At 45.2% G+C, this 18679-nt stretch overlaps 1 protein-coding gene across 1 annotated transcript in view; it reads right to left on the reverse strand.

Moving 5' to 3' along the window:
- Positions 1–18679, reverse strand: part of LOC144769652 (IgGFc-binding protein-like) — a 620904-nt gene that overhangs the window by 503629 nt on the left and 98596 nt on the right. Inside the window, exon 4 of the mRNA XM_078653827.1 lies at positions 14381–14951. Coding sequence (XP_078509953.1) covers positions 14381–14951 — 571 coding nt within the window. The remainder of the gene's footprint in view (positions 1–14380; positions 14952–18679) is intronic.

An 18679-nucleotide genomic window follows, 5' to 3' on the forward strand; every position in this document is an offset into this window, starting at 1 on the left:
TATAAGGATGTTCTTTAAGGTTTTTTTTCTGCTGTCAAGGTGGCCTGCCATACACGTATGTTTAATAGTGGGCAGCGGATAGTTATTTGCAGTTTTAAGCTAGCTCTTATCCATGTGCGAGTTCTGCTGGCTGTGGGGAAGAGTCGAGGGTGCTCTAAGAATCCAATACCCACAAGAGGTGCAGTTAGAGGCATTAATGATGCCATTTTTATATAACATGGTGGGATGTTTACAGGTATTTGGCTCTAGTCGAAGTAGTTCATCTTTAGAATACCTGTTTAAGGCAAAATGGACATGGGTTTGGGCGCTGGGCGCGGGTCCGGCGCGGTCGGGCGCAGACAGGCTTGCCTTTGGCGCGCCTTCGGGGCGCCACCGGCGCGCCCGCTGCGTGCGTCCGCTGCGCGTTCTACCGACCATATGGCTTAATAGGCTGTGCCCGGATGTCGAGAGAGCTAGAGCGCGTCCCCAGCAGTCCCGCCCAGTCCTAAGATGGCGGCTGTGTGGGAGGCAAGAGAATACCCAAGATTTCCCTCCGCAACAAACGGGATATCCCGCGGCGGAACAGGGAATAGAGTATGAGGTAGGTACAGACAATTATTTAGTCAATTGTGCAAATTACATCAGCAATTACATCAGCAATGTTAAAATATTATCAGCTATTAAATTAAAAACGTCGTAATCACGCTTTCAAAGTGCAACAGTATTACTCTCCGCAGCAGCCTAGATCTGTGTCTAGGGCCGTAGCAAGTCAGTTCTGTGCGCTAGCACTCTGTGCTTCCTTCTATCACTAATCCTCTGATCGGCCCTTGCCTTAATAGGCTGTGCCCGGATGTCGAGAGAGCTAGAGCGCGTCCCCAGCAGTCCCGCCCAGTTCTAAGATGGCGGCAGTGTGGGAGGCCCGAGAATACCCAAGTTTTCCCTCCACAACAAACGGGACTTCCCGCGGCGGAACAAGGAATAGGGTATGAGGTAGGTACAGACAATTATTTAGTCAATTGTGCAAATTACAGCAGCAATGTTAAAATATTATCAGCTATTAAATTGAAAACGTCGTAATCACGCTTTCAAAGTGCCACAGTATTACTCTCCGCAGCAGCCTAGATCCGTGTCTAGGGCCGTAGCAAGTCAGTTCCGTGCGCTATCACTCTGTGCTTCCTTCTATCTAGGATGCAATTATAGCCGTCCTCCTAGAAGCCAGGAGACATCCGCTCAGTGCTCTTGGCATGCAGAGAATGCAGTTAGAAACACAGACTTTTCTGCGTTGGAAGATAGACACTTCCTAGGACGACAGCAGTTCCTTCAACGCTGCTCTGCACAAGATCATACCGACCTACAGGGTCAAGGAGGGAGAGGCCTCTGGGCAGAATGGGTAACCGCCCATACACAAATTAGGGTTCCCCAAGAGAAGGCTGAATAGCCCATGGCAAACACCTGCCCCACTGGCACAGTTGCAGTCTCTGCGCTTTAGGATGTGTAAGACTTGTCTCCAGAAGCATTGATGTGTGAACGTTTCTACGTTTAGGGTAGGCACAGACGGCATAATGCTTAGCCATGGTATGCCTGCCCCCAACATTTCACTGGGGTATATTGACTTCAACCTGTGTGCATGGCTCCCCTACATTCAGGTGCTGGCTAATTGGCATCAGAGCATCAAATGTGGACCAGACACATTTACTGAATGATATTGTTTGGAGTTTGTTGGCCCATATAAATGTATTTGGAGGTGATGGGTATGAACCAATGGTGCGGGATAGATAAGGGGTAGGACTGGAGGACACACAACATCTGTGGGAGAAGTAATTTGATCCATTTGTCCAGGTCGTTCTGGATAACAAGGGTGACTGTCTGGAGGTTCAGGCTCCAGCTCTGTCTCCCAAGCCATGTGAATCCCCAGATAACGGAAATTCCAGCATCGGAAAGGGAGAGTTATGTGCTAGGTTGTGTCCCCTGATCTCCTCTCAAGGGGACCAGCAGAGATTTGGACCAGTTCACTTGCAGTGCCGATGATGACCATATGTGTCTCAAATATGGCCTATTATATTTGGTCGGGCCACGGGCCAAGAAGGACATCATCGGCGTAGAGGGCTATCTAGTCCTCATCTGCCATTCCCCAGTCAAATCCCCAGACCTTGGCATTGCGTTGCGCACAGATTGCCAGTGGTACTATTGCCAGGGCAAAAAGAAGAGGAGACAGAGGCACCCCTGTCTGGTTCCCCAACGGATCTGCAATCTAGGGGATATTACCTCACCTGTGGCCTGGCATATGAAATGTGGACAAAAGGGCAAAGAGAAAAATTAGCAGCCATAATGTTTTTTTGTTTTGTGCTGCCCAGGGCCTTTCCAGATTTCCCAGGTAGCACAAAAGGTATACAGGCATTGTTGGAAAGGGGAGAGTCTCCTCTTTCCGGTGATGCCTTCTTCAAATTGATCTCTGCTCCTGGATTGCGGATGCACTGCGATCCATGAGCAGGACCACTAAACACCAGGGATAATATTTTAGAAGTGAGAGGTCATCTCCCCCAGCCATGGTTGACCCCTCCAGGGGGCATATATTTATATAATATGATTTTCTTTCCCTGGGGGGTGTGGTCGTGCTGGGCCTAGTGCCCCACTTCCATTGACCCTGGTTTGATTGGTTCATGTCACACGCACTAGGCCCATCCGCGCAAGTGGGGTAACGTTTTTATCAGAACAAGTGGGGGAACAATAGGTGGTAGAAATTATGTGAATTCCTCCTTATTCCAAATGTTATGTTATGTTATGTTATGCTACATTTGTAAAGCGCTCAGTTACTCAAGAGTATCCCGGCGCTTGCATCTGAAATCAAAATAAACCAACATAAGAACAGAACTTAAAAAAGCAGAGATTTGAGGGTTTTTTTAAACATTAGAGGATCTTGAATGTTACGTAAGGAGAGAGGCAAGTTATTCCAAGCCAAGTCTGCGCGGTGCAAAAAAGAATTGCCACCCAGGCGCTGACGCTTGAAACGGGGTGTCTGTAGCAAAAGCTGGTTGGAAGAGCGTAGTTGTCTCCCTGGTTTATAAAAGGCCACTCTGGCCTGCAGGTAGACCGGGCCTAACCCATAAAGGGCTCTATGTATGATTGTAAGCATTTTAAATTTTATTTCGTGAATCCACAGGAAGCCAGTGAAGAGCACGCAGGTGCATCCGGACCGACTGCCTGGCGGATAGTCCCTTCAAAAGTCTAGCGGCCGAGTTCTGGACCACCTGCAATTTCCTCACTAAGTAGCCCGGACATCCAATCAGCAGTGCGTTCGCATAGTCCAGTCGGGACAAGATCAGGGCGCGAACTACCGTTTCCCTGGCACAACCCGGTAGATAGGGCAGAAATTTCCTCAAGTTTTTTAATACGCCGAAACAGGTGCCAGCCAATTTCAATGTTTTCATCACAGAGATGTAAGAAAAATGTGTGATTTTAGCCAAAGTTTGAGGTCTGCAGAACATTGTGGGTAAGAAACCCTTGTGGGATTTCTGAAAGGCACACCACCATGAAATGCCCTGGTTGTGGAGTTTTGAAAAATGGCTGTGGTTGGTAGTTGTGCATAGGCTTTGCCACAGCACGGCCCAAAATTCCACAGCTACCCCTATTAATTAACTCTAAACGGAGATCTTTAGGGCCTTTTGCGTGGAACTACAGACTTAAATGGGGTACCATTAATGGGACACATGTGGGAATTCCAGGTGGTAGGAAATTTGTTGCTCCCACAGATTCCAGAACTTTCAGTCACAGAAATGTGAGGATAATGTGTTTTTTCACCCAACACACAGGGTTGAGGACGAGTTTTGAGGTTTGCAAGTGCTTCTGGGTAAAGGTACCTAGTGTAATCCACTCAAGTCACCACCCCAATCTGAATTCCTCTAGGTGTCTAGTTTTAAAAAATGTACAGGTTTGCTAGGTTTCCCTAGGTGCCCGCTCAGCAAGGGCCAGTGGCGTAACGAAACTTGCGGAGGCCCCCGACAAAGTTCATAGAGGGGGTGCCCCCCATGCTACAGACTTAGTAAGGAGCTCTCAGGCTCTAGCGTGCAAAGTACCAGAGGTGCGAACCTGGAGGTTGGGTCATGCCGCACTGCGGGGGCTATTGTTACACCACTGGCTAGTGCCCAATATCAACAGCATCCCACCTTGCAGAAAAATAGTCAGCTTTTAGTGGAAAAATATAATGCATCTACATTGCATTTTGGCCCTTTCCTGTCATGGACACTTAGCCTATCCACACAAGTGAGGTGTTATTTGTATCAAGAGACATGGGGTAATTCGAGGTGGTAGGGCATTTGTGGCTCTCCTCTAATTATAGAGGAACATTTTTATTTTTATTAAAAGTTTGAGGATTATAAAGGCTTATGGTAAGAATTATTGGTGAGAGCCACACAAGTCACCCCACCTGGGATTCCCCTAGGTGTCTAGTTTTAAAGTATGTACAGGTTTACTCGGTTTCCTTAGATGCCAACTGAGCTAGGTGCCAAAATGCACATCTACCCACACTGCAAATAAAGGTTCTGTTTTCAGTGGAAAAATGTGATGTGTAAAAGTTGCGTTTTGGGCCCACAGAAATGAGATACCATTTTCATCAAGAGCCTTGAAGTGCTGGGGGAAGGGAATTGTTGGTTCTCCATAGACTTCAGAAAATGCTATCACTGAAATGTGAGGAAAATGTGATTTTTTATTCATAGTTTGAGGTTTGCAAGGGATTCTGGGTGAAAAAGCTGGAGAGAGTCATAAAAGTCCCCCAAATTTCCCTATGTGTCTTGTTTTAAAGAATGTACAGGTTTGCTACGTTTGCCTAGGTGCCTGCTGAGGTAAAGGGCACCAAATCCACAGCCACACACATTACAAAGAAAGGGTCCAATTTCAGCGGAAAAATGTGATGTGTCCATGTTGCATTTTGGCCCGGTTTCTGTCACAGGCGCTAGGCCTACCCTCTCAACTTGGTACCATTTGTATCAGAATACATGTGGGAATATAGAATAGTAGAATATTTGTCATTACTTATGGGATTTCACTGCATTTGTGCCTTCCAAATGTAAGCCAGTGTGTAAGAAAGAAGACACTTTGAAAAATGCCCTCTGAATCACGTGCTTGTATGCTACCCACAAATTCAGAGATGTACAAATAACCACTGCTCATAAACTCCATATTGTGTCCCAATTTTAGAAATTCATAGGTTCAGTTGACACCCATTTTTCACTCTACATCTTTCACCATATGAAATGGTCTCTACTCGGTACACAATGGAAAACTTGTAAGATTAGATGCAATAGGCAGATAAGAAGAGGCTCCTTTGTTCTAGATAAAGGCAGTTTAATAGTCTACCAGGGAAGGCGCATGCCCATCCATTTCAGATTAAAGAATCTTTATGAAGTCATGTTTATTTATGGGACGATCAAAGGACTCGAAAGCTGGGTAGACAGGTCATGAAAAGCAAATTTGATGGACGCAGGCTTCAACTTACGAACAGCTATCAGAAAGTAGTGGCCACGACTTTTGTGAAACCAGACCCCCAAATACTGATATGATATTGTCCCTTTACTTGACATGTTATGTCTCCACTTCCGTTTTGAATATATGTGTAATGCTCCTTTCATTACTTGAAACCCAAATAAAAAGATTTAACAAAAAATAAAGTGATGATGTCCCTTGACTGATTGCCTTTTCAGATGCCAGCTTCCCGACTTTTCCGCACCAATCAAAACCATTGTTTATCTTGGTTACGGAGGAGAAGAACAGATAGCTGGTGTTTCAACCCAGCACTAGTCCTGCCTGTCAGGATAGAGTCATCTGAATATTGAAGAATTGGGACTGGCTGCCCTCCAAATGCAGCAATTGAAATAACTCTTCCTTAGGTCTGCCGCTTAGAGGTTGGGAGCAAGGATGCATACAGCCTTACCAGCCTCAATGCATCTGTTCAGTAGCTAGGACAGAGCTGTGGCCAAAGCGGTACTGAGACAGAATTGCAAGTGCACAAGAGAAGTGGCGAGGATGGTGACATTTCTGGCAGAGGGTGCTATTGTCAGGATGGCATGAAGCCTTTTAATGGATAGTCGTAAACAGCCAGGCGCAGTAGAAAAAGGAATCTTTGTCATTGAAGAGGTCACAACGAATAATCCTAGTGACATATAGCTGTGAGGTAATGAATGCGCAGGGGTGAGAGAGGGGTGAGACAGTAGTGAAAGAGAGAAATGTTGGGGTGTATTTAGCCTATAGATGATATGAGAAGCCAGAGGAGAAGTTGACCTCACCAGAGGAAATGGCGCCAACAGAAAACTTGAGTTGTATATAGGAACCCTAACAAAATTCGAATCTTGTCAAAATGATGCTTTTTTTATATATATAAACGGCTGCTGTTACAGTAGTTTGACACACAAGGGAGCTAAAACACTCTAAATACAGGCAGTCAATGCACCCTTAAATGTGTGACTCATCTGGCAGTATGTAACTAAATAATGGCATTGGTTTTACGTTTAAACATGTTTAAATTACAATAAGTTGTTCGCAACCAGCAGCAGAGGTGCTCAAAGGAGAGTCAATGAAGCAAGATGTGGGTGCATGCCTGAGGCTGTGACTGTGCCTGACTGCAGGAATCTAGTAGCTAGTATCTGCCATTTGCCACATACATAGGTAGCAACCTAGGTGAAGTCCCCCAAATAAGGTACCAGCTGCTAATCACAAAAAACTAAGCGGAATGCCCTAATTGAACAAATAAACACCAACTCCAACAGCAGCTACGAAATCGTTGCTATTGTCAAGGATTTCAGCACATCCACAGCTGCCACCAGCAGCATCAGCCTAACCCAGTATTTGCATAACAACCTTTGAAATGTTTTTTGCAGCAACATCACAACCATATACAGCAACCACGCCCCACAACCGGACCAACATGACTATCACCAGAAGTGTTTCAGTGATGAACTAAGACAACACATTCACCATATGGGACACCATCCGCACAGAAGAAACTACAGCAATCATGTAGACCATATGCTCCAGGGCCCCAGCAGAACCTTACTGTAGTATTCCCTGTTAATATAACATTCCATGACAGAATTGTTATTGTACATTCTCAATGTAACATTCTATATGTGGTCATCTGATCAGTTGTAACTGGTGTTATGTTGAAGGTGGTTGTCTAAGCTGTCTCTGTGAATAAACTCTTCTACACACCACTTGGATTCCTGAAGGTGATTACTACATAAATTTGGCGACGATCGGGATCTTCAACCCAGTCATCCAGAGAAGACCTCTATACCAACTAAAATCCACTTTGAAGAAATTTTCACAAAACAGACAGCGTTCGCCTGCACAACTAAATTCTACCAGGTATTTAAAATATTTGTTTGTGTGTACGAAGATTGCACCAGCGGCTGTTTGTAAAATATAGTGCTTTGATTGCACCAGCGGGAGTTAAACCTCTTTTATACTCTGAGCAAGGCCCCTCCACTTGTGAAACCGTCTTTAATCTATTTCAAACTGTCAGCGCTACTCGCGTATTGAAAGTTAACAACTCCGGCATTTAAAGACCATTTTCCCCGTTTTGTTCTGCCTTGTGCAAAGTAGCATTGTTCAAATCTGGAAATTATCGAACACGCGCCATTGAATTGCACCACAGCGACAATCTTTGAAAGACAACAAAGAACTTACTAAACACGCGCTGCTACCTGCACGCTTCTTCCTGTATTCTGCTGACGCCGGTCTGCAAAACAGAAACACGTTTCTTCCGTGTGACGTCACCACGCATCGCATCTCCACGCATGCGTTTCAGCAACCATTTTAACTATTGAAACATTATCGTTTCCATAACAACGGAGCAACGATCACACTCACGACCTATTTCAACCAAATCCAACCATTAATTACCCTCGTTTTCACAGCAAAATACTCCATTCACCTCTACAATTACAATTTAAGCATTTATTTGACGTTTAAAAAAAAAAAAAAAAAAAACGAAAAGAAGACAGAAGAGAACAGAACATTGTAAGACTTGGTTGCAGACACTTCAAGTACCATCCTCTCTAATGACAACGGTGACTACTTTTATTATTTTATATACATGTTTCAAAAATTTAAATAGTTTATTATAAGTGAATAATTTAATATCCATGATGTCTAACAATATTACCTCCCCAGCTCACTTTTTACCTACTGCAGGAGATCCAAAAGTAGAATGGGATCTTTGGTACCCCACATTTTTAGCTTACGTCGATGTCATTGAAGAAGATGGATGTTCTCCAAAAAGAAAGCTAGCTTTGTTAAAAAACTGTTTAGGGGGTGCAGGACTCAAAGAGTTAAAAAGTTTACCTCCCATTGAAAATGTTGGTTCAGGTGACTTAAATATATTTGAAATAGTCATAAAACAACTAAGCTCTAGATTTGGAAGAAAGATTAACGTAGTGATGGAAAGATTCAAATTTTACTCCAGAATACAAAAAGATGATGAATCAATAGAAAACTACATAGCTGCTTTACGCACCTTAGCTGAGTCTTGTGCGTTTGAAACTATAAATTTTGAACAGGTACTTAGAGACCAAATAATGATGCGCACAAAAAGTAAGAAAATTCAGGAACGTTTGTGGATGGGTACTGATTCTTCCCTCAGTGCTGTTTTAAATATCGCTAAGGGCATTGAACAATCAGAAATGTTTGTAAATGAAATCAGAAACCAAGATGTCAAAAATAAGGTAATTATTCCCGAAGTCTCACTAGTAAAAAATGTCAGTAACTTTAAAAAACCACCTATCCCATTTAAAAAGGAATATTCAGGGAAAGAGAATAAATTTCCGATCAGAAAGCCTCAAATTATTTGTTATAGATGTGGTGCCAATGACCATGTGGGTAACTATAGAGGATGTCCTGCGTGGAACAAAATCTGTGTCAAATGTAAAAAATCTGGACATTTTAGCAAAATGTGTAGATCTCCTCAGAAAGTGAACTTTTTATCTTATGAAGAATATGAGGATACTGAACAACCTTCCGAAATTAACACTTTGTTATGCGTAGGTGATTCCAAATGCGAAGGGTTTCCTTCAGACATTATTACTATTAATGGTATAGAGATTCCTATGTTAATAGATTCCTGTGCCTGGTACACCCTAATTGGTAAAAATGTTTTTGATCGTTATTGGCATTCTACTAAGTTGTTACCATCCGATGTGCATCCCGGTGGATACACAGGTAAGAAAATTGATATTGAAGGTTACATGTGGGCTGACATCAAGTTCAAAGACAGGACTATTAAAGGGAAAGTTTATGTTTCTTCTAAGGGTGCATCCCTATTATGTTGGCCCCACCAACATGATCTAGGCATCAAACTGGATCCGAACGCCTCTCCCCCTGTTTATGTTGTTCCTCCTGACAATGATTTCATTAACCAATTGAAGTGTAAATTCTCATCCATCTTTTCTGACAATTTAGGGACATTTACAAATTTCAAACACCGTATTATTTTAAAAGATTCAGCAATTCCCGTCCGGCATAGAGTAAGAAATGTTCCTTCAGCCTACCGTGAAAAATTGAAGGGAATTTTAGCAGATCTAGTTGACAAGAAAATCATAGAACCAGTAGAATCGTCCCCATGGGTTTCGCCAGTAGTTTTGTCACTCAAAAGTAATGGCGAACTCCGCTTGTGCGTTGATCTTCGAAGTTTAAATAATGAAATTTGGATTGATAGACACCCTTTACCCCATATCCATGAACTCATATCTACTTTGTCAGGTGCCTCAGTGTTTTCTACACTCGACCTTTCTAGTGCGTACCATCAAGTATTACTCCATGAAGAATCAAAGTTCTTAACAACATTCATTACCCCGGAAGGCATGTATCAGTATTGCCGAATGCCGTTCGGCTTAGCCAGTGCAGCTTCCGTCTTCCAAAGACTAATGAAACATGTACTAGAAGGTTGTTTGGGTGCTATCGCTTTCCAAGACGATATTCTTATTTATGGAAAGAGCTATGAGGAACATGATACCAATTTAGAAAAAGTGTTAAAATGTGTTCAAGAAAAAGGTTTGACGTTAAAATTGTCAAAATGCAAATTCAGACAAAGCAAAGTCGAATACCTGGGTCACGAAATATCTTTAGAAGGTATAAAACCTAAATTTAATCACATACAGAGCATTTCAAAAGCACCGGCACCGTTAAACAAGGAACAACTAGTGTCATTTCTAGGCTTAACGGAATTTTATAGCAAATTTGTTCAAAATTATGCCTCGAAAGTACACCCGTTGAGATCTCTGTTGAAGAAAGACACAAAGTTTGCTTGGTGCAATGAACAACAGCTTGCTTTTGATTTGATGAAACAAGAAGTAGCTAACGCTCCGTTCCTTAAACCTTTTGATCTGGGTAAAGAATGCATAGTATGTGTGGATGCAAGCAATGTCGGTTTGGGTGCAGTTTTAATACAGAATAACAAAGGTGATGAGTATGTGGTCTCATATGCTTCAAGAACACTGCGTGGAGCTGAATATAACTATTCCACTATAGAGAAAGAACTTTTAGCATGCACCTGGGCTTGTGAGCATTATAGACAATTTATTTGGGGCACTAGGTTCCGCCTGAGAACTGACCATAAACCCTTAATAAATATGTTAGCAGCTGGGGGCGGTAGAACCTTAACTGCACGTTTAGCCCATCTAGCAGCAAAACTACAAGAGTTTCAATGCGTTGTTGAGTACATCCCTGGCCGTCTCAATGTACACGCTGATTGTATGTCAAGGTTACCATTAATCAATTCAGTGAGTCCAAGGCAAAGTGATTCTGATATTGTATTCAATATTGACGATGTTAATGAATGTGACACCTCTGGTTCATCTCAAGGCATATCTGAAACAGTTTGGAGAGAAGCAATGTCTAATGACACATGTTTATCAGGTGTAGTAGATTATTTACAACATGGTTGGCCCCAAGAAAGATATCTTTCAGGTGACGTGCTCTCATTCTATAAAATCAAAGATGAACTCATGTTTGACCAAGGTTTCATACTTAGAGGTGATAAGATCATTCCCCCTTCCACTTTAAGAGAAAGAATTGTTTCCATGGCACATGAAGGCCATATGGGAATGTCCAGTACCAAAAGACGCATCCGTGAATTTTACTGGTGGCCAGGAATAGATAGAATGGTAGATAGATGGGTAAGTTCTTGCTCTCCCTGTGCCAAAAGTGACAAGACTGTAAAGCCTTTATCTACGAATATTTCCCCTATCGAATTTGTAACTTCTCCCTGGAAAAAACTCGGTATTGATATTATAGGACCTTTATCTTTGTCTCCTAATAGGGAAGTATGTGCATTAGTCTTGATTGACTACTTTTCTAAATGGCCCGAAATTAAAGTTGTGGATAAGGTTAATTCCACACAAGTTATTCAGTTTCTAGATGAAATTTTTTGTAAGGAAGGAATTCCAGCTGAAATAGTATCTGACAATGGTCCACAATTTATCAGTAAAGAATTTAAATCATTTCTTGATAGATGTGGGATCGTGCACAAAAGAGTATCCAACTATAACCCTCAGGCCAATGGTCAAACAGAACGCTTCAATAGGGTTATCAAGGAGTCCATCCAACTGGCCATTAAGAGTAACCTTGATTGGAGAAAATCTCTACGTGCTACACTGTTATCTTATCGAACTTCACCCAATTCAGTCACTGGTTTCTCTCCTTTTGAGATGCTTAGAGGTAGAAAACCTGGTTCTAAGCTTCTTCCTTGGTGGTTAAAAACTAAACTCCCGTTTGAATCTTCTTATAATTGTGATGAGGTTAAGGATAGAGTTGTGAAATACCAGGAGAAGATGAAAAACAAATTTTTATCTTTGAATAACCAGAGTAACAGAATCAAAGTTGGTGACTTTGTACGTGTCAAGTTTGGAAGATCAGTAGGGAATAAATGGAACAAATGGTCAGATCCTTGCAAGGTAATTGAAATTTTCTCTAAAGCCATTCGTGTTGAAGGGGGTAAGATATGGAATTTTAGAAGAGTGTCTTTATACAGGAACTAAGTTTCTTATGATGATAATTCATGTCAACCTATCCCCTCTTTAGTACCTAAAAATACTGTTGAAGAAAATACCACTTCATACTCTGCAATGGTTGATACCTTTTTACAGGAAAGTCCAGTTTCTAGCATTGATATTCCAGCATGTAATTCATCTCATCAAACCTCCCAAATTGTTAATGAACAAGTTGCAAATAATTCAAATGTTCAAGAAACTAATCCGGACGTTCAATGTTCCACTCACCAACAAATTGAAATTCCTAATATATCACAAAGGAAAAGTTCTCGCATCAAACAAATTCCTGTGAAGCTACATGATTACTTATGCTGAAGTTTTTTTTTTTTATTTATTTTTTTTTTTTTTAAGGAGGAAGGTGTGTAGTATTCCCTGTTAATATAACATTCCATGACAGAATTGTTATTGTACATTCTCAATGTAACATTCTATATGTGGTCATCTGATCAGTTGTAACTGGTGTTATGTTGAAGGTGGTTGTCTAAGCTGTCTCTGTGAATAAACTCTTCTACACACCACTTGGATTCCTGAAGGTGATTACTACACTTACCCCATCACGCCTTTGACAAAAGAGGAATCCCTATCAGCGAGTCCCTCACCCCCATCCTCAACACCTCCATCAGTACAGCCACCTTTTGGAACCATGGAAACATGCAGATGTCAACGCTTTCTTAAAGAAACCCATACTGACTCAACCAAGCTTGCCAACTACTTCCTTACACAGCCAAAGGTTCGGAAAAAGGCACCTCTCCAAACACCTGACCAATCGCGAGGCTCTCCATGCCACACAATCAGGCTTTAGGTCAAACCACAGCGTGTAAACTGCCCTCATAGTAGCAGTGGATGACATCCAGGTGAGGCTTTAACACTGTTTTTTTTTTCATTCTGATACGACCACATCCTGAAGCATGAATCCAGGGACACACCCTGGAGTGGATCTGCTCCTTTCTCACTTGAAAAATCACAAACGATTACCATCCCCACCCCCTGTCACACTTCTCTGAACCACCTGTAGAATCTATCAGGGCTCCTCACTCAGCCCATTGCTCTTACGCATAATATAAACATCATCCCATACTCTGATGACAAGCAACTGATTCTATCCCTCTTGGACAAAACACATAATACCAGGAACAATTTCACCACATGCATTAACAAAGTGGCCACCCGCATGAAATCCAATCCGATTGACTCAAACTCAACTTTGTCAAGACCTATGTGATGATTTTTGGGAACGAAACCTTGTCATTGTCCTCCACCTGGTGGTCCACAAACCTCTGACCCACTCCCATGCCTAGCTCACAGACAAGAAACCTCAGAATCATGATATAAAACAAACTGGATATGGACACCCAAACCAACACAGTAGTGTTTTCCTGATTTGACACACTAAGGATGCAGAAGAAAATCTGTAAGTGGTTACCGGAAAACGCCTGGAAAATAACCATCCAACTCATCATCACCAGCAGACTAGACTATGCAAACACCCTTTACACTGGGATATCCAACCACCTCACAAAAAGACTGCATAAGGTCCAAATCACAGCAGACAGACTTGTACTCAAGCTTCCAATACCACACCACACCTTAGGGAACTTCACTGGGTCCTTATACACAAGCATGTACACTTAAAACTCCTCACCCGTTAAAACACTCCACAACACAGTCCCAGCCTACCTGAATAGCCTTATTTATTTCCATCAACCTTCCAGACACCTCCGCTCTGTTCGGACTCTCACTAGCACCGCCCCCACCCATACCCAAAAGCAGGACAGGGGCTTGCACCTTCCCATACTTGGCTCCTAAATCCCGTAGCACTCTCCCACAACACATATGAACCTCCTCCTCTATTTTTGAGCTCCAGAAGAACCTGAAGACCTGGCTCTTCACATAAGTCCTCAAGGGCTGGCTTCACACACCTGCTATAAAGTACCTGGATGCCGTCACGGGTGATAAGTGCCCAATAAAAAGCTGATAGCATAACATTATGTAATGTAACATGAACCATCATAAAACCCAAAACATAACATTTTAAAGAACACTACATCATGTTGTAGTATGGTCCATTTTTGCCCTTAGAAAGCAGCTATCCCTCCAATCCCATGCTGACTGTGTCTTTGACTTGGACCCTGTGCAGCACACTTTTGCTTTTTGATCAGGTGTGTGCTGTATAAATAGCATATATTGTCTTAGATTCACAGGTGCATACAAGCGGCAACTGATCCTTGAGTGAACATTAAATGCTTCAGACCCCCAAAAGTCACTTTGTTTCAACCAGGGTTAACAGCATCTCGGTAAAGCTAGTCATGCGACAAATAGATGTTATGAACTTGTAATAGTAACAACATAAAATAAAAATGACTCACTGCAGCCAGTTAGAGTTCTCCACTCGTAGACTGGGAGGCCTCGGTTCTGGCAGGTAACTGCATATGTTGTGAATGTCTGGCACAAGATATTCCGATATCCATTGTTCATGCACAGGTCATAGGCACAGCCCTTCAGGAAAGGTTGAGGGTCGACTTGAGAATTGCAGAGCCTGAAGGGCCCAGTGGTGTCAGCTAGAGGGCCGCAGAATTCCAGAGCCTCGTATATCATAGCGCGGTCAGCGGGGCAGACCTGGCACGCGCCATTACAGTTATCACTGCACTGTGCGCCAGGAGCACTCGTCTTCCAGCTGCTCCCTAGCTGTCCAGCATCACCCGCTTGTATGCCCGACGGTGTCATGAAATCATCATTGGGGTTCAGGTTGCTGTTCCCACACATTCCACACACATTCCCGCTGAATAATCTGGGAATTCTCACAATGAGGTAGGACTTCCAGTCGTAGAGCACTTGCAGACCGTAGGAGGTCTCCAGCATAGCATATTGGCCACGTTGGTGTATCTGTAGTGTCCCACCCTGCAGGGTGATGGGCAGCGGTCCCCTCACATTATTGACCTGAGCAGAACAAAGTTGAAATCAAGTGAGAAAAGGCCATCTTGAGAACATTCATAGAAATAATATGAGCAAATAAATTCCAAAGCGTTTTACTCTCACTAGACACATTGACTTACCACTGAGGCCGTAACTAGACAATAAAACGCTCCCTAAGCTAATACTGTCTGTACTGGGATGTTTTTATATTCACTGTATCCTGATGGTTCCAAAGATTCAACGGGTATCTCAGGCAATATAGTATAATAATATGTATGGAATATATTTAATGTTTGTGCGTAAGATATGTTAGAAGCCTGCAAAGCTCCTAAAGAAAGACTGAACAAGATCCCCATTTTTAGGTCTCGTCTAGCATTGCAGCTGGCATGCGCTATTCGCTTTGCAAGGCATACAGTATACACTATAGCAGGGAAGCTTCGTTTACGCTCCGCCCATCTTTTGGATTGGCTTACATCATAATTGCTGCCTTCTGATTGTGTTTAGGCTTGTTTGTCCCTCCTCCTCACGTCCATGTCGTCATTTGTACACTTCAGAGGCTAGTGGCTCCTTTACTCCAACAGTATTTTCTTCACTGTGGTCCCCCCACCCCCTCCAACAGTCCGTGACTTTTCCCCCTTTCCACTCCCCACCACTCCTGTTCGTGCATTCTTGGACGCATAAAATCCCTTTTCCAATGCAATAGGTCTCGCGTAAATACGAGTCCTATTGCATTGCAAATGCTTTTTTTTCGTGGGATTGGCGGGCTGAATTTGCACTCTTTTTTGTGTCCGTGGCATTTTGCCTGACCAAAACATGGCAATCTCCAGAACACATGCGCAATACAGCGTTAGGCGGCCACCACTGTCGCCAGCAGTACAGAAGACGCTCATTGCTGTAAATCGTAGCGGCTCATATGCTACCTCTAGGCGCTACCTCTGCCGCACTTCTCCTGAAGTTTTATAAAAGCAGCGAAGGCAGGGTACAGACATTCTTGGAAGGATTTGTGAATGGCTGAGGGCCCCCTGGAGCCCCACGGGTGGCGTCAGGGCTTGGGAGAGGGCGGCTGCTAATTCATTGTTTAATTGGCACCAGCCACCTGGAGAAGGCGCTCTGCAAAGAAAAAGCCTAAATGCTGGGGTCCCTGTAGGTGTCAGAGGCTCGGGGCTTATCACCATCGAGTCTGGCTGCGCTGGGCGCTCTGCAGTGAGGTCCGTCGCCCTCTCATGAGCTTATAGCGCAAACTCGACCTGAGCGCTTTACTTCAGCACCTGTTACATTACACAAGACACATTCTTCATTCTCAGTTTCCCTTCAAAGAACCCTGCGCTCCAGCCAGCTTGCTCGGCTCCCTTAGGGAGTGTACTTAACCATGTTTTGGCATGCATTATTCACACATTGGCAGGTCAGAGCATTCAGGTTTAACAAACGCGTTAATTATATTAATAATGTTGGGTTTGGAAATCATCCAAGGTCTATGGCTTGCATCATGTCTGAGTAAAACTTGCAGTACTTTTCTCCGTAGTCAGTGTATTATTGTAAATTACATGTTTTTAAAATAATTACTTGATGTAATGTGTGCCTTAATATATGGTGTTTCTGTGGATCGTGTGAATCCTGAATCCTGGGAGCGACCCTTGACCTTGCCAGGTAGGTCGCTCCCCCCCGCTGCAGCTCCACCAGCGCTTGAGTGCCCCTGTGCCCGGTTCCGCTGTGCCCAGTCTGCCTCTGTTCATGTGTACCCATTTTCTTTTTGGGTGCCCATTTTCCTTTTTTACTTCTGTCCCTTCGAGCCCCCACTCCCTTCCCACCCGAAATTCCCGCGGCTGCTGCCCCCGCCCCCCCTGCGCCCATTTGTCCACCCCTGCCACCCGCCTCCCAGCTGCTCCTCCCTCCCACCTCTCCATAAAATGGCGGCCGCGGCACGGTGAGGAGAGCGACCCTTCCCCTTGCCAGGTAGGTTGCCCCCCCGCTGCAGCTCCACCAGTGCTTGAATGCACCTGTACCCGGTTCCTCTGTGCCCAGTCTACTTATGTTCTTGTGTACCCATTTTCTTCTTGGGTGCCCATTTTCCTTTTTTCCTTCTGTCCCTTCGAGCCCTGCTCCCTTCCCGCCCGAAGTTCCCGCCGCTGCTGCCCCTGCGACCCCGCACCCCGGCGCCCATTCGTCCACCCCTGCCACCCGCCTCCCGCCTCCCGCCTCCCACCTCCCAGCTGCTCCTCCCTCCCAACTTTCCATAAAATGGCACCGCTGCGCAGTGAGGAGAGCGACCCTTGACCTGGCCAGGTAGGTTGCTCCCCCCCGCTGCAGCTCCACCAGCGCTTGAGTGACCCTGTGCCTGGTTCCGCTGTGCCCAGTCTGCTTCTGTTCTTGTGTACCCATTTTCTTCTTAAGTACCCATTTTCCTTTTTTCCTTCTGTCCCTTCGAGCCCCTGCTCCCTTCCCGCCTGAAGTTCCCGCCGCTGCTCACCCTGCAGCCCCGCCCCCCAGCGCCCATTCGTCCACCCCTGTACCCGCCTCCCTACTGCTCCTCCCTCCCACCTCCCCATAAAATGGCGCCCCCTGCGCAGTGAGGAGAGCGACCCTTGACCTTGCCAGGTAGGTCGCTCCCTCCCCCGCTGCAGCTCCACCAGAGTGCACCTGTGCCTGGTTCCGCTGTGCCCAGTCTGCCTCTGTTCTTGTGTACCCATTTTCTTCTTGGGTGCCCATTTTCCTTTTTTCCTTCTGTCCCTTCAAGCCCCCGCTCCCTTCCCACCTGAAGTTCCCGCCGAGCCCATTCGTCCACCTCTGCCACCCGCCTCCGAGCTGCTCCTCCCTCTCACCTCCCCAAAAAATGGCAGCCGCTGCGCGGTGAGGAGAGTGACCCTTGACCTTGCCAGGCAGGCCACTCCCCCCGCTGCTGCTCCACCAGCGCTTGAGTGCCCCTGTGCATGGTTCCGCTGTGACCAGTCTGCCTCTGTTCTTGTTTACCCATTTTCTTATTGGGTGCCCATTTTCCTTTTTTCCTTCTGTCCCTTCGAGCCCCCGCTCCCTTACCGCCCGAAGTTCCCTGCGGCCCCTCCCCCCGCGCCCATTCGTCCACCCCTGCCACCCGCCTCCCAGCTGCTCCTCCCTCCCACCTTCCCATTAAATGGTGGGCGGGCGAGCTGCTGGCACGAAGAAGGCGTGCCTAAGGCAAGCCCGTCTGCACCGTCGTGCCCAGACCGCGCCCAGCACCTGAACCCCTGGCCCCCTCACCAACCACGAAGGCCGCCTCCGATACGACGCCAGCACCCTCATCGCTCTCAACCCAGGACGGACCCCTACCTGCTACAGGGCCACCCCGAACCGCACCAATGGTCCCTTCACCTGCCAGAACTGCAGCTTCTCCTGCATCAAAGACACAGAGACACCCGCTACGACAGAACACAACCAGTTCTGATGCATCCTGATCAACACCCGCTCCGCAAACACGCCATCTTGCTCTGGGACCTACTCGACACTGCATCACCAGACGTTGCCTTCCTGACCGAGACCTGGATGAACGAAGCCTCCTCTCCAGACATCGCCATAGCCATCCCCAACGTAGACAAGATCACCCGCAGAGACCGCACCAATGAAATCGGAGGAGGAATCACCATTGTCCACAAGAAGACCATCAGGGTCTCAACAAACACCGACGACACTCTCAGCACCAACGAAAACCCGCACTTCCAGATCCACACGGACCCCAAGACCACCGTAAGAGGCACCCTCATCTACAGACCACCCAGACC

This window comes from Lissotriton helveticus, chromosome 7 (assembly GCF_964261635.1).
Source record: "Lissotriton helveticus chromosome 7, aLisHel1.1, whole genome shotgun sequence".
NCBI classification, from domain to species: Eukaryota; Metazoa; Chordata; class Amphibia; order Caudata; family Salamandridae; genus Lissotriton; species Lissotriton helveticus.